Below are 16,655 nucleotides of genomic sequence, written 5' to 3' on the forward strand. Positions count from 1 at the left end.
TATATATACTATCTAAACGAAGATAACCAATCCAAGAAGCCGTAGATAACGAGATATTAAAAAAAAAACTATCGTCCCTTGATCTTTTATTGGTTCCAGTTTTACCTACGAAAAGTCAATCCATCGAGACACGAATGCATCGTAAAACAAAAAGATATTTCCAAATAGATAAAAAAGGAATTAATAATAATACGTCATACTATAGTCGAACACGAGCGGAACAATTCTCTTGCCTTTTATCGACAAGTAGAACGTATTCGAGTATTTTTAAGACGTACACACCACTGGATTGCACACACCACGAACACACGTACACGCGTAGCGTAAGTAGCGATGAACCTCGTTTCGTGCAAACACTCGAAAAACGGCAAACCAGAGGAAAACAATGGAACAGGCATTTCGAAAGCATTAGTCTGTTTTTTTTTCCTCGTTTCATTTTCGTGTCGCGTCGCTTTCGTTAAGTGACATTTTCAGAAAAATAGAATCGGAAATTATGGTTCAACGCGTGAATGAATTCCTTTTTAAACGAACCGATATAAAGAAAATTCGATGGAATTTGTGGAAACGCTGTCCGAGACGAACGAGATCTATGCATCAATGTCGAGATAAAAGGATTGAAACCCAATTTACTTCTGCTTCCTTCGAAGGAACCGGCGACCGTTACACGAATTTATTTATTGTAACAAGATCTCGTTATTTTCGGTTCAATCGAATCCTGCATAGAATTTAAAAAATAATATAGTCACATAATGGAAAGTGTCTGCGGCATGGGTCGAAGCTTAACGAATTTTTCATTCCATCGCTGAATCCAATGTTCATTCGTAAAAATGTTTTTCAGAGAAATGAATCGATAATCGTGTCTTCGTCGAACTGCGCCAGAAACCAATTGCGAACTTGTAACATATTAGAGTAGGAAGAAACAACGATCGATTGGAATGACAATTTCCATTACACACTTTAGGAAGACATTGAAAAACGATGAATACTGATTATCCTGATCGTCCGATTACTTCCCACTCATTTACCATTAATTTGATTATATTAAAAGAGAAGAAGATGAGAATTATTTCCCGGCGAGAATAAAATTTCTCACGATCATTTTTTTTTTATTCTCGAATGAACGTAATAGCGTGCGAAGATAGTACAAGGATCACTGAGTCCTTAACAAAGTTACCAGTGGCATTTATTTTCCTTGTAATTTGATCATCGTTAAAGAAAAAAAAGCGAAGACACGCTTACGCAGGATAAATCGAGAAGAGTGAAGATTCGTTTATATCGATGGTTGGTCACTAAATTAATAAGTAATGTTGCATATCTGTCTGTTCCAATCCGACTGGCGCGAGGACATTTACATTTGTAAAAATTAACACGGGTTTAGTCGACGTTATCAGATAATGACGAAACGCTGATAATAGAGACAGATATTCGATGAGGAGAACAGGCGTGTATAAAAAGCTTGTTTACATTAACTGATCGATTTTGAGTGGCTTACTAGGAAAAAATGTGAACTGGTATAATTAACGAAGAAAAAAAACGATAAGAAAATGATAAAAAAAAAAAAATGAAGAAATCAATTCAAAACGTTCTCATATGATGCAGGCTCAAAGTAATGTCACGAATTATATTAAAGTGCCATCGTTTTTCTTATGCATGTTCGAATCCTTGTATTTCTTTGATAAAGCGTATTACTAAGGATCAAGTGTATTTCAAAATCGATAAATAACGAGTTACATAGATAGTTTCCATTAACAGAAAAAGAAACTTTCATCGAGAGATCATAGTCTATAGAAATTAATCTGTAATTAATGATAACGTTGTTTTGTCACTTTTTAAGCCTTCGAAACGCGTGAAGAGTTTGCAGAAGAACGACACGCTTCTTTTTCATGTTTTATAATAAAACAAACAAAATGGTGTACACATAAAGAAACGGTATGATTGCTTTATCGAACGATTCCTTTCGGCGACACGGAAATTATTGAAGTCTTGCTGCAAACCCTTCGATTCCAATTGTACGATATACATTTTTCAACAATTACCGCAGTACAAATGGCCATAAGAACAGTTAGTATTCACCAGTAATTAAAAAAGAAAAAAAAGAAAAAATCCGTCACGAAGACTTTCTTTTTTTATTACACCACTCGTTTAAATATAATATACTACTGTCGTTCTGCCAAAAGTTTATATATTTACAAATCTTCGTTTTCGTATCTGATCTCGAGTATATACATGCGAGAGTACTTTTTCAACGGTGATTAAATAGTTTCTAGATATGTAAACGGGGCAACCACGAACTGATAAAATTTTACTAACGTCAAAGTTTTTGCATAGAACAGATTATTTAAGAAGTACGACTTTTCGAATAATAGCTAATCACCAAAGTGTACGAATAGAGAATTCACCCGGTTCAGACGTACCTAATACTATGCTTCTTTCGGATCACGGATATAGTAGAAGATTGCGTTTCCCTATCATCTTCTTCCCGACGACGTTCGATCATTTTAGCTTGTTAAAAAGAAAATTATAAAAAAAAAAATACAAACGAGCTCTTGTGTCGATACGGTGTGAGTTGTGCTAAATAAAATTTTCAACGATCTTCGACCAACGCTAGCTTAAAAGTCCCAGTAATCGCTGGATAAGAAAACCGAACGAGAGCGAAGTGTTTAAGAGGGAAGCATCAGTCGTTCCCGATACCTGACGAAATGTGAGAGGGATGAAAAGTAGGAGCGTATGCGTGGTGTCTGAAGGGCTCAAAAGTTCTCGAAGGTAAATTATAATTAATTAATACCTCTTTAGCGTAATCGTAGCGTTGCATCGATTGAGAATTTCAAGGAACTCGAATTAATCACGATATTAAATGTTCACTAAGAGACGGGATGGTAATTAATAGTTATATTTAATCGATTTAAAAGGAGGAGGAGGAGAGAGCGTGCCGATTAACAGACGACGGGTGTAACGAAAGAGTGAGGAAGCGACGAGAGTCTTCGCTTCGCTTGTTTCCCACATTCGATCGGTTCAATCTGGACGTGTTGAATACGTGATTGGCGTTAAAATTTGATAAACCGTTGATTGGCTTTCGAAATTTCAAGACGGAAATTGGAGCTAAGAGAACGTGTCGGATTTAGCATTCAGGATTCGCAGTGGACACAGAAAAATCAGAATTATTATGATTTTCGAGTGTGATACACATTTTATGATGTCAGTTTGCACTATCAGTCGTCGACGACACGTTCTGTTAATTTCGGTTCCGTGTCGAGCGACGAATTCGAACTCGGACACGCATGTACGTATGACAAACACGAACGTAATATCCTGCGGCCACGCGGCCGCGAAATTTCCAAACTTCCCGCATTTTTATCTTTGTATTAATAGATAACGAGACACGAGAAATACCATTAATGTTACCTTACATGAATGTAAACAATAATATTTGTAATAGCTGTAAAAATTTACAGTTTACGACGAACTCGGAAAGATAACGAAGAAAAACGAAAAAAATATTTAGACACATTCCACGCAATTTTGCTATTATTGTTATAGCATAAAGTGTAAGTAAACGATAGTTACGAATTTAACAAATTGATTAACAAACTAATTAATTAACTAATATACGAGCATCGAAGTAACAAGTTTTCGTCGCGGTTTCATTGACAACACAGACGTTCGAGCGATACAATTGAGAAGTCGGACGAACAAGAGAAACTGTACCAAGTAAAAGACGAACGTGTTGTATATTTTCTTTTAAGAATTTAACCCTCCTGTGAAACTTCGATTTCGTCATTCTCTCACAAATGTTCTATATCTATCCGTAAGATTAATTTCTATCGTTGAATCGTCACTAACAGTCAATTCCTTTATTTAAAACTCTCATCGTACTTTGTATCGACCGAATGGAAAGGTTTATTGAGAGCGTCGGCGACTCGAGGAAGGAAACCATATGGCATCCACAAAGTATTTAAATAAACAAAAACTGAAGACTCTCTAAGGTGTACATAAATTAATAGTAGGAACGACGAACGCTTTCTGAAATCGAACCGCGTTCCGGAGAGAAAACTGTCTCACGCTGAACGCGCAAGGTTTCTCACTTCGGTTTTCATATTCTTTCTTATTCAGAGAAACAAACCACGACAAAACTCGGGAACCTGTTCATCGAAAATGGAAAAACCATGTGCGTGGGAGTAATTTACTGTCACTTGCGATAATCACAATTACTTGTAAGATGCGTAACAAGAGTCCTCATTAAAATGGGAGAGAGGGACAATGGAAACAGAGAATCCCAAATGGCTCGTACGGGTACAATTTTTCTCGCTAATCGAAACGGAAGACCACATATCTCCTCGTTTTCATGTATTATAAATGATGCGCACCGTTGCAAGGATCTTTAGAAGGTGTCTCCCCTTCTTTCCTTCCTCATCCGAAATGAAAATTAAACAAAAAAGTATCAAAGGATAAATTCAAACGGGACGCATACGCAAAAGCTGAACGGGTCGAAAATATATGAAAAATTAAAACGATATGATAACACGGTAACGGCATGCGTGTGATCGAAATCGGTTCCAAAAATCTGCCTGCATACACCGCCACGCGTACCGACGTTTAAGTGGATCGTAATTTGTAAATTACTATGGACTTCCTAATTATATGCTGGTATATGATAATACATGTGCTCTGCCACAATAAAGCAGTTTTTTTTATCTAACACGAATCTACAATTTCTTATCCTGACTTCTCAAACGCGTCAAGCGTTAATTGGAATTTTTTCAAATTTTTTTACAACGTAAGCCAGAACTGTAGAGACCTGCTCTTGGCGTACGATATTTAATAGCTAAATGATTTTCGATATTCTTTATACTCCTTAGAGATTCAAGAAATTTTCTTGCAAAAGAATTGAACATGAGAAAAAGTTTTGAAACCAGCCACGGCTGCAGTTTAAATCAAGCTGTCACGTACAACCGACGTAGTAAGTATGTACGTACGACGATGCACGGGAAAGGTAAGGTCATTGATACCTTCAATGGCACAACGCGGGGGTAAGTTACGTAGCAGCATTGCCACCGCGTATTTTTTGCGTCTGTCGTATCTCTTTTGTTCAGTCCATATAAAAAAATTGTCGATCGCACGTCAGGTACTGAAATTTATCGCCGCCTTCTTAATGCCCTTTCGGAACAAAAAATATCTAACAACGTCGATATTCTTTTTTCAAATACAAATGTCCCAACGTAATTCGAGTCTATTCTTATATGTTGCGTATATGCTGAAATTATAGATACGTATTACGAACGTCAATTTTATTCCGATGTTCATCTTTTTATATTCTCGTGGTGACCCCCCACCTCCCACTTCCTATCCAACCCATTGGAAAAGTATATAACATATATATAAATAGATATAAAAAGGAACAGCATACAAACATATCGGCAGTCGGTTTCATCACTGACATTTGAATACTTACGAGAAATATGAAGTTGGTCACTCTACGATATTTAAAATTAATAAAAAGAATGTACTTACTTGTTACCATTGAGCTTGTTACACACATTTTTATATTAAAAACACATGATACGACACAGAAAAAGTAAAAGGCATTCGTAAATTCCGATCGAAGCCTTTTTTTTATTAATTATAAGACGCACGACTATCGTTATTCGTGCAAATGAAATTTATTTTGAAATATATTTACTGATTATTAAAAACGGATTCAAAATATTATTCCGCGAAGCCGTGATTTTATATTCTTATTCATCGACGAACATGCTTACCCTTTGATCATGCGTGATTGTGACAACGCGTAGAAGTAGGAGTAATTGTGCATGAAATTTTGATAACTATGCATTAACTCCGCCGACCTCTTAGACACCTGAAGGTTCGATCGATCAGTAAATATCAGAAACGCGTTTAATCAGAATTATACGGTAGGCGTTCGTGATTTGAAACTGAAAAACGGAAATCGGCAGAGAATGCAGCCATCTTTGAATCGAATCGATTCGATTGGGGAACGAAATAGAAATTGATACTCATCTCGTGGGGTAATGATTTGGTGGTCCATTCATAATAAATGACAATGAATCCGAAAGAAACGGGTCTCGGCGTCGTGGTCGTGTGTAAAAGCCGTTGGTTCGTGATCGATATGGAATCGTACTGTCGAATGTTTCCGAGACGGTACGATGAGTGCCGAGGATAGCCGAAGGCGTTCGAAGTTGGCCGAGGCTCCGTGAACAAGCGACAAGCGACGCGGGGTCTTCTCCGGCTTGGGTTGAAACAGCGTTCGCGTCTACGGGCGCGGCTTTGCGTCTCGAGCTGGCGTTTTACATGGTAAAATGTCCTCCCTCGATTATCTGGATCTGTGTCGGCTGTGTCTCGTGAAGGACCGTGTTTCGGTGCCGATTTTCGATGGCGAGGGAGACGTACGGCAAATATTCTTGAAGATCGCCTCCTGTCTACCGGTCAAGGTAAGCTAACTACGACATCGCATTGCATCGACAATGGCGATCCGCCATCTTGTTCACTTCTCATAGAAACTCCACACCGCGTTTCCTCGACATCGTCCACGACTTTTCGATCTCCCAGTAGATGCGGTAATTTACAATCGGTTCCAAGCACGCCCTATGCACAATAAATTATAGTCCCCGTGTAATCGACCCCCGAACCGTCCCGCGGCTCTCTCAAGCTATTTATCTCCATTTTTCTCGTATTTTCGGTCTCGCTTTCTCGACCCACGACGCCACTAATTATTCGATAAAATTTTGCCGCGCTTTCTTCCCCTGCCTTAATGTATTGCGGATCTACCCAAATATATTCGGTCTCATTTCCCTGCTCGCGAATACCGATACGCGATTATTCGTATTGAAGATTATTGCAGCAACCATCGGTCTCTTTCTTCGACATCTTGTTTTCATTTGTTTCTATTATAAACCACCCAACACCTATAAGCAACTTCTCACTTTTTAAAGCCGACTCGTTAATAGGTGATTTTCGTGTTGCAATACAACATTCTGAAATCATTTATTTAATTTATTGAACATATACATGAATTCCAATAAGTCATCTTTTGTTAAATGTTGGTCGTCTTCCGTCTGATTACAGGTTGCTAGAGAAGATAAGTTACCGAAAAAAATATGTGACGACTGCGTGTATAAAGTAGAGTTATTTTATCAATTTTGGAATACGACGGTAAACGCAGAAAAGCAGCTTCTACAATGGCTAGGAGAGGTGAATCTGGAGGACAAGCAGGGTTATGTTACCGACGTTCTCAACTCGGTAAACATATTTCTTTATTTACTGTCACTGTGTTCAGTGCGTAACAAAATTAGCATACACAGACGTTCCTTTATTTCTTTGACGTTCAGTTCCATGTTTACCATAGTAACTCTGCTATTGCTTGAATTAAAGATATTTGATTTCTTGTAACTGTAAGTTTCTCATTTAATCGACTTGTTAAAACGATTTATTTTTATACGTATGCATGAAGAATTTTTACGTTTCAATATGACAGAGCATTACATGGTTATGATGATTTAAAATTATAATGGACAGCCTGAATTTATTAACGCGAGGAGTATCTTGAAAAATGTATTCAATGTTTCTTTGTTTGATCGCAGGGTGCAATGAAAGAAGAACAGAGCACAGAGAACAGGTTAGATGGCAACGTGATTCAGCATGTCGGAGAGCATCAAAACAATATGAGCATGGGTATGATGGACAACATGGGGCTGGGTATTCCCATCATCATATCCAGTGCTAATCAACAGCAACAAATCACCTCAGTTCCTATGGACACAAGCGGTAGCTCTGTGCAAACCGTTCAGGCAGTACCTGGTCCAAGTTCACAAACAACACACAACCAAATACCACAGAATCGGACTAGTTCCACTCAGCACGAGGACGAAGAAGAGACAGAAGATGAGGAAAACTCTGACGAGGAATGTGATGGAGACGATGGTACGTGTCAAAACTTTTATAAAAGGTACTTCCATGTTCGTACGAAGTAAGATAATTAACGTGTGGATTCCGTTCTTTGTTTCAGGCCTAAACGTTAAAGAAGAGAGCGAAGACGAACCCAGTAATAGAACCGTAGAGCCTACGACCTTTGTAAATGTTCCCTTGGTGTGCGACGAAGCTGGTCCATCGGGGCTGCAGCAACAGAAGATCTCGGAGATACCTGAGATGCCCATGCCACAGTCAGCTGATGAGGATCCCAAATCTGAGTGAGTCTTTTATCTATACTTTATGTCCTAAGGGCCAAAGATGCAATTCTCTTGTTGTGGAGATCACAAACATACACGCAAACGTCTTAGTCTTATCTGTTTTCTATATGTTAAACTATACGCGTATTGTCAGAGATGTCACTCATATTTCGAATAGTTTCGTCTTTCGCTTCATTTTACGTTACGGTTCTTCGATAAATTAAAGCTCTTTAATTCGATTCCATATAATTCTAGTAATTGAAAAATTATTAATAGTTACTTTGAAGTTGTAGTTATGTTTTCACGATCTCGATCATACCCTTTAATAAAATGAGAGTTAGTCACCTGATTCGATCGAATGAGGTGCAACGGGATATCGAGGTAAGTTGACACACACCCCACAACCGTCTTTGGCTCTCTGTTATTTTGCAATTTGGTATCCTTGACATTTAACGAGTTTAGACTTTGTTATATTTACATGCGCAATCATAGTTCGATTATACAGAATACGTACTTAGAACACACTTTCATATTGATTTAAATGAAGATTTACCAAAGTAAAAAAATCGCAATAACACAAATTGCAAAATATCTGAATATTCTTATACATGTGGTAGCATGTACGTACTTGGAGTTCATTTCAATAAGAACAGCTTTAATGATATTCGAAAACATACACACGTATCTTTATTTGAGTTACCTTATTTAAATGAGCTCCATTCTAGTTATTATTGATACGTGTACAATAAATGGACAGAGGGATTCTACTAATTGCGTGTTAACGTCGTCGTGGCCTGTCTTTCTAATCTGTATATGTTAGCGAATCGGTTGTTTCACGGTGTTTAATCCCTCTGTTCAATTGAGAACCAGATGTTTACATGTTGTCAGTATCAATATCCCACGCTTACGTGAAGGCACAAAATGCCGCACACGGCCGACAATAGGCCGACCAAAAATCACAGACTAATATTTCGTAAGCTAACGTCACGATATAATAGACGCTTGGTGCGTAACAAAGGTGCCACCAAGCTCAGATAAATTACTCGTTAAACGAAAAGGTATTGCGAGAAAAGAGATAAAAATACCAAGTACCGTTTCTTGTCGTCTTCGTGCTTTCCAATGCCTACGCTTTTACATTATCGTCAGGACCATATATAAATAGTCGATGATATTTTCCGCGTTTAGTTTGTAAGTGCCACCGTTCTGTTATTTCCTCATCGAGAACCCACTGAGAAATTCTTCGTTCGCTACGAGTTCGGTTTCGATCGATACCATTTATGGCTGGCTTCCTTATTAGATGCCAGCACGTGTGCTCCCCTATAAAAAAGAAAAGAAAACGAAACTGGTTTCATTTATAAAATAAAAGCGAATTAGAATATTAATTTGTCAAGAGACGAAGAATCGAAGAAGAGGACATCATGATATATTGCTCAAGGCGAGTATCACACTTTTCTATATTGTAAAACGGCATTTATTTGATAGTTCATAAGTATTTTTATGATTGAATCAGAATTGATTGTGTTTACGTGACTCGATCAAAGAATTGAATTTTAATTCTTTGACACAGTGCGCGAATTCAGTATACATTTTGTATGTTGAAAATCCGCTGCCAGTTTTAATCCTGCGTTGTTATAATTTTTTTGCGAACCGCAAAACGTGAGGAAACGTGCTTTTACAAACACGTGTTTCATTTATTTAATGGCTACAGGTCGCGTTTACGCGCCGGTTAATACAGACCATTTTTGCCATACGTGTTTTGTGTCTTTTTACGAGCGACACGTTTTCATTACTCTGCATCGCTGATGCAGATGACTCAATGTACGAACTGTGCAATTATATTGCGATTATGACTTGCGTTATTTCTGTTCAAAATTCTTGTTGAGCATTAATTATTTTCATTTTCGAGCGATTAAACCTCGCTCGGTGACGGTGTTCATTTAATAAAATGTTAATTTCAATGAAAGAAGATAAGAAGATTATTCAGGGACGTTGGATACTATGTGAAAGGTGAGAGTCCATTTTTTATTTAATATTAATTTGATTTTCTGAAATATTGTATTTTAGTAAAGTGATATTTAGCAAGGGTTTGTTTTGAAACTAACTTTCCTGCCAAATTTTGTGGCTTAACTTTTCTTTTGCTGGTTTGCTGTAGATACCTTTGATTTGTTTTCCTTCGGTTTGTGCCAGTCATTTTCTAATGAGTCTAGAGACTTGAACAGGTGATCGACAGTTCCTAACATACGTATAAGCGCGAACATTTCATTTCTTTTAATCAGATTCATTACTAATTTATAAATCGACAAGAAAATAAGCGTAACGTTCTTATGTAATAGCTTTTTTACACGTAGAAATCATAATAGCGAATCCTACAATTATCTAAGTATCAATCGTTAATGGATAAGACAGCTATATTGTATAAACTCGAAAGGTAAAGAAGTAAGATTGAAGTATATTCTTTACGATCGTCGAATACGATTGTTGTGTGTAAAATGGAACAAGAAGATCGTGAAAGTGAACGACGACGACAAAACTCTCTAAGCTCGATACGCACGTTCGCACCCTGTACAAGCTCGAAAACGTAGAGCCACATTGCCAAGCATTTTGCACGATGTACATAGATATACTATCACTTGTGCCAGAAGTACTTACGTCAAATTACTATCACTGCAACGTGATCTTTTCTCTTTCTTCTCTCTTTCTCTCTCTCTACGCTTGTCTATATATCTTTTTTCACCGCCTGCCGCAAGAAAGAGATCGCAAATCGTCACGCATCGAACGAATCAAAAGACAATGCCTGTTGTGATGTAGCACCGGTGGTGGCCGTTCGCCGCTGCATTGTCCTGGGTTTTGTCGATTTCAGGGACGGAAGCGAGACGTTCGGCGGATTATCAGGGATGCTACGTCAAATACTCTCGCCATCGCCCGAATCAGGAGACCCGAACATGTCCGTAACTTGTACCCTTCTTCAAAACAACTCCATGTTCTCCAATCCATCGATGATGTATCAAACCGTGCCGTCCCATTTACAAAACATCTGCTCCGATCAATCGTTTATGGATCACGTCCAAATCGTCACCGAATCCCATCCGTGTCCTACCTGCGGCCTCGAGTTCCGAAGCGCCCTAAAACTGAATTACCACGTGCGAACCAGCCACCCGGTATTGCCGGAGTTCGAGCACGGTTTAGATAACCCGATGAGGTACTCGTGCGCCGTTTGCTCGCGGAGTTTCTTCGCCCTGAGCCACCTGAGGATGCACGAGGTGACCCATTCCGCGCCGGTTACCGCGCCCTGTCCGCCGATGCCGACAATGCCGACGAGCGTCGAGAAGACGTTCGCCTGCGACCGATGCCAGGCCAGTTTCCGGTACCGCACGCTCCTCGAACGGCACCGGAGGATGCACGAGGTCGGCCAGGAGAAACCGTACTCCTGCCCCAGGTGTCTGATGCGGTTCGAGACTCGAAACTTGTACAATCATCACGCGAAAACTCACAAACCGATCTTGACGGTCAACGACAGGATAATGACGGACACTGTGCCGTCGCCCGGTGACCCGGTCACCAGCAGCGTCGCGGTCCCGACGACGAACAAGTCGGTGGTCTCGTATCCGTGCGATTCTTGTTCGAAACAATTCGCGAGCGTCGAGTCCCTGACCACGCACAAGGCCGTGCACAGGTCCAGACCTCTCGTCTGCGACGTGTGCGGCAAGGGGTTCACGCATCGTAAATATTACGTGGTGCATCAGCGCATCCACACGGGGGAGAGGCCGTATCTCTGTGCCATGTGCGGGAAATCGTTCACCCAGGCGTCCACGCTTACCGTGCATCGCCGCTATCACACGGGTGAACGACCCTATACGTGTACGCTCTGCGGCAAAGGATTCGTTACGAGAACCATCATGTTGAATCACATGAAAAAGCATTAAGAGTCGTTCGATTCGTTAACGAGCTGACAAATTCTACGTGGAAGTCATTGTTTACTCGTCTATCGAGCGTTCAGTCGAATTTCGATACTTCAATTCGTTTCTAGTCGATAGAATTTTATTTATTAGATGGAGGATTTTCCGTTTCGAGAGCTATTTCGTTTATTGCTGTGATATGTTTTTAAATAACTCGCAAAGTGCCTCGATAATCGCTTGCAAATAGATAGTCTTATCAAATAGAAGACGTTTATGAAATCAATATTTATAGTAATGGAACTATAATGTTCGTTATTACGGAGAATAAGATGGTACTAGTTAAAATGCGTGTCGTCACTGTGATACTGTTTGTTCATTCTAAATGCTATTAAAATTACGGGATAGATAAATAGAAACTGTCCTTAAAATGCGTAGCGTAGGTAATCGTGAACTAAAATTAGTACCTGTTGAATCAACTAACTTATCATGTGCCTAAACGATCGAATTTTTGAACAATTTTTAATCGACACAAATGGAAGAAGGCATTTTAAACTAGAGATGCTAATCGTTGTAAGTACACGTAACATGTTAGAAATTATTTGATGTTAAATAGATAGAGAGACATCGCGTACGATGTTCATCGTTACTATAGATCGACAAGCATTAATATATGTACAAGTATACGGTTATTTTAGAATTGATACAGCCAGCATATGCGAGCATTTAAAAAAAAAAAAGAACGAATTCATGTGCCTCTAATTAATGTAAGTACAGGGTCACTGCATATTCTGAATATCGTACGGAACGTAAGTATGAAGACGCTTAAATATCTTTATGTAACATCGTCGAAACTGATTGATATTATCATAGTTGTAATAATTAATCGTTGGACGTAATCGTTGCTAAAAGATTTCGGAGAATTTTATCACCAATCGATGTAATTTTTCGTCTACAATTAAAAGTTTTCAGTGTTATTTAGAATGTCGTAAGGTACCGATCCTCTCTCTTTCTCTCTCTTGTTATAGTTTTTCTACTTCGGCTGCTGCAGGTACAGTATATCTATCTATCTTATTAAATTCTTCTATCTTCTTCGTATCTATATTCGTATATCTTCTTATTAAATTCAGGATACTTCCGTGAAAAGCATTTTGAAATAATCATTAGTTTTCGTAATTAGTAATTGATTCTGATCCCTAAAATAGAATAATGTTCGACAGATTTTAATTCCTTTTCCCTATTAAAATTCCGTTTCATTAAACTACGACAGAAATCGTAATTAATAATTTACGTGATCTATATTATAAATTCGAGATGGCACATAAATAATGTACGTCAAGAAGGCTCGAAGTATCTCGTCGGTAATACATTACAATACAGCATACGGTAAGTGCGTATGGGAAATAATCGACAAAATGTAGCACAGGATGCGATAATTATTTCTCTGGCAACCACGTATTATAGCAAATTTTATTTCTTGTTTTGTATGAAAATTTTGGAACAAACTGGATCGTCTTGATAAATAAACAAGTCGAACGAACGTGTCCACCGTTTTGTATCCGAATCGAATAATAATCGACATTGCAACGAACAATGAAATGCAATAACAAAAATACTGGAAAGCACCGAGGCACTTAATCTCGTGACGGACATATAAACTAATCGCCCCCGAAACATCTGACAAAAGATACTGAGCCCTGCCCTACAAAAGGAAAGAATAACAGTATAACCGAGCGATACGTTGATTGATCACCACCGTTTTTGTGTCTCTCTTCTTTCCAGATATTTTGTGTCAAAGCATCAGTTGCTACCTCGGGATGAAGACGAGTGCGGCGCGAACGAAATGTACGAACAGGTAGAAGAGGTTGAAGAAGAGCTGCTAGATCGATTGGACGTGCCGAAGGCGGATAACGAGCAGATAATCATCACCGAGGGTATCGTGCAGTGCAGCCTGTGCGAGGACAGTTTCGTGTCCGAGCAGGCGCTCGCCGAACACGTGCAGATGCACGACGAGATCGTCGAGGTGGACGAGGACTATAAAGAAGAAATGGAGCAGTTCGTGTGCGAGCACTGCGGCTGCAGCTTCGTCACGATGCCCGAGTTCACCAAACATCAATTAGAGCACGAAGCGGAGAATCAGGAGGTCGAGATGTGCGAGGAGGAGAGTCTGACGGCTGGTCAAGAAGTTAACATCGAATACGAATGCGAGATTTGCAACTTGAGCTTCGATTCTTATAACGGCTATGAGGAACACCAAACTTTGCATCACTCGAACGACGAGAAACAGTTTCAATGCGAGATATGCAATGCGACGTTCCGCTACCGGCAGGGATTGAGGCTGCACGCGAAGCTTCACCAGCCCGACTACGTGCCACCACAGAGGAAGCACCATTGCGAGCTGTGCAACAAACGGTTCTCCAGGAGGCAGGTATTACTGGTCCATATGAAGACGCACGGGAACGCCGGTCCTCAGAACGAATACGTCTGCCCTGTCTGCGGGAAATCTGTCTCCAGCAAGACCTATCTGACCGTACATCTGCGAAAGCACACGGGCGAGAAGCCGCACGTGTGCGATCTTTGCGGCAAGGGATTCATCTCGCAGAATTATCTCAGCGTACACCGGCGCACACACACGGGCGAGAGACCGCACAAATGTACTCACTGCGAGAAACGGTTCACCCAGCGAACTACGCTGGTGGTGCACCTGAGGGGTCACACTGGCGACAGGCCGTATCCGTGCACGGTCTGCCATAAATCTTTTGCCTCGAAAACGATGCTGAACTCTCATTTGAAAACGCACGCGAAACAGACCGCGCGGCAGCAGCAACAGGAACAGCAGCAGATCCAGAATGTTCAACGTCAAGATCAGTCTCTCGATACGATAACGATTCTGTTGCCTAGTTAGGGTGGTTCGTATAATAGTCGACTTGAAATCAATGAACGGCCTTTCGGCGAGGAGGATGCTGGATTTACTTTTAAACGTGGTGCTATTCGAGTCGTTTTCAATTCGAATGCTCGTTTATTTTTATACGGAGACGATATCGTAGCACAGGAACAATTTATACTTCTTTCTAGTGTTCGTAATATTTCATAACAGAGACACGATTCGGAACCGTAAACCTTCTGGGAGAGCATTTTTGGTTCGTTTGAAGAAGTGATGTGCTGTACGAGTTCCTCGTTGTCGTGTTTAAAGTAATGGAAATAATGGAAATCTCATGGCTAGGGAACATATGAATAGTTCCGAACTTTTTTCGTTTTTACATTTGCATTTAAATATTTTATATATCGATAACAGTGTATCTTATACAAGAATCAAGTATATTCTAACGGGGGTTCGATTTTATTAATGATCGTAATTCAAATCTCTCTGTTATAACATGAACGTACGAAACGCAGAAATATAATGAAAGTGGTTCGCGTTTCTACCTTCGTTCGAATGGGTTTTTTTTACGCGTGATTTCACGAACACACACACAAAGACACAAGCCGTCCACGCTTCATCTTTTACATTGTAATATTCCCTCGAATACTCAGCTTCTTCTTTTACACGCACATGTGATTTACCACTTCGTAATCATATATACATTATACAAATAAATATATAATATATTATTATAGCTATTGCATAGTATTTTGCGAGGGGTGCTTTAAATTAGTAAACGAGGGAATGTACGATAGTGCCTTAGTTGTTACGCAACCGGGAGGCGACAAGGAAGGACATGCACTCGAAGTGTCCGAATCAACGAAGCGCAGCAGCTTATCAAACTTCACAAGCGCATACGCTGAGGGGATGCTTCGATAAATGGAAGTAAATTAAGCGTGATAACAATCACACGGTTTGTTTGCGAGTACTTCAATTTGTGATCATGTTTTCTTGTGTTTTTACGTATGAGATGATTGTGTATGTACCTAGCAGTTAAGTCGAGGCATTATTATTATTCGAATTCATTGCATTTCACATCTCTTAATTTATAATGCACGCGATACTTTTCGAGAGATCGTCTTATTCATCGTGCGACTTCTGTGTCGCACTCTGCGCGATGGGAAACATGAATTTCTATTTAACTATTGTTCGCGCTAAATATAATTGTGAATTACTCGGATGTAGATAGTACTTCCCGCGGAAGTCACGATGCACGCGTGATCTTCAGGCATCCTCGAGGGGCAAGGTCCAAATCTTTAGCTCTTAAGTTCATAACGAGACGTGTATATAAATCAGTGGTTGCGTGAGTCTGATCGAGTGTACGCGATGCAATATTTATAATTATTTCCACGAGGTAGCGAAATATTGATTTATTGCCTTCATCAGGTAGAACAATAGCCTTTTTTTGTAAGCGAATACGTACAATAAATGATGCAATAAACATACTGTTTTATACCTACATTAATCTTTATTTCAATCATGGCAACATTCAATTAAAGAAACGATTATTTATAAATATCACGTGATTAGTATTGGAATTTCTCCGGCTTAATAAGTAGCTTCATATTGAATTTCATTTATCAGAACACTTTTTGATTAGTAAAATAATTTTAGAGAAGTCTATTTCATTTTCATTTAAATGCACAATTTAATTAGAGT

General features: G+C 39.4%; 1 protein-coding gene across 1 annotated transcript in view; it reads left to right on the forward strand.

Moving 5' to 3' along the window:
* The first annotated feature begins 5,818 nt into the window (after positions 1 to 5,818).
* The window catches only part of LOC108623595 (uncharacterized), a 52,571-nt gene continuing 41,734 nt past the window's right edge, over positions 5,819 to 16,655 (forward strand). Inside the window, exons 1-4 of the mRNA XM_026812449.1 lie at positions 5,819 to 6,446; positions 7,081 to 7,254; positions 7,596 to 7,935; positions 8,021 to 8,201. Coding sequence (XP_026668250.1) covers positions 6,315 to 6,446; positions 7,081 to 7,254; positions 7,596 to 7,935; positions 8,021 to 8,201 — 827 coding nt within the window. The 5' untranslated portion in view covers positions 5,819 to 6,314. The remainder of the gene's footprint in view (positions 6,447 to 7,080; positions 7,255 to 7,595; positions 7,936 to 8,020; positions 8,202 to 16,655) is intronic.

This window comes from Ceratina calcarata, unplaced genomic scaffold, assembly GCF_001652005.2.
Source record: "Ceratina calcarata isolate Rehan_Ccalc_2016 unplaced genomic scaffold, ASM165200v1 scaffold115.2, whole genome shotgun sequence".
Taxonomy (NCBI): domain Eukaryota; kingdom Metazoa; phylum Arthropoda; class Insecta; order Hymenoptera; family Apidae; genus Ceratina; species Ceratina calcarata.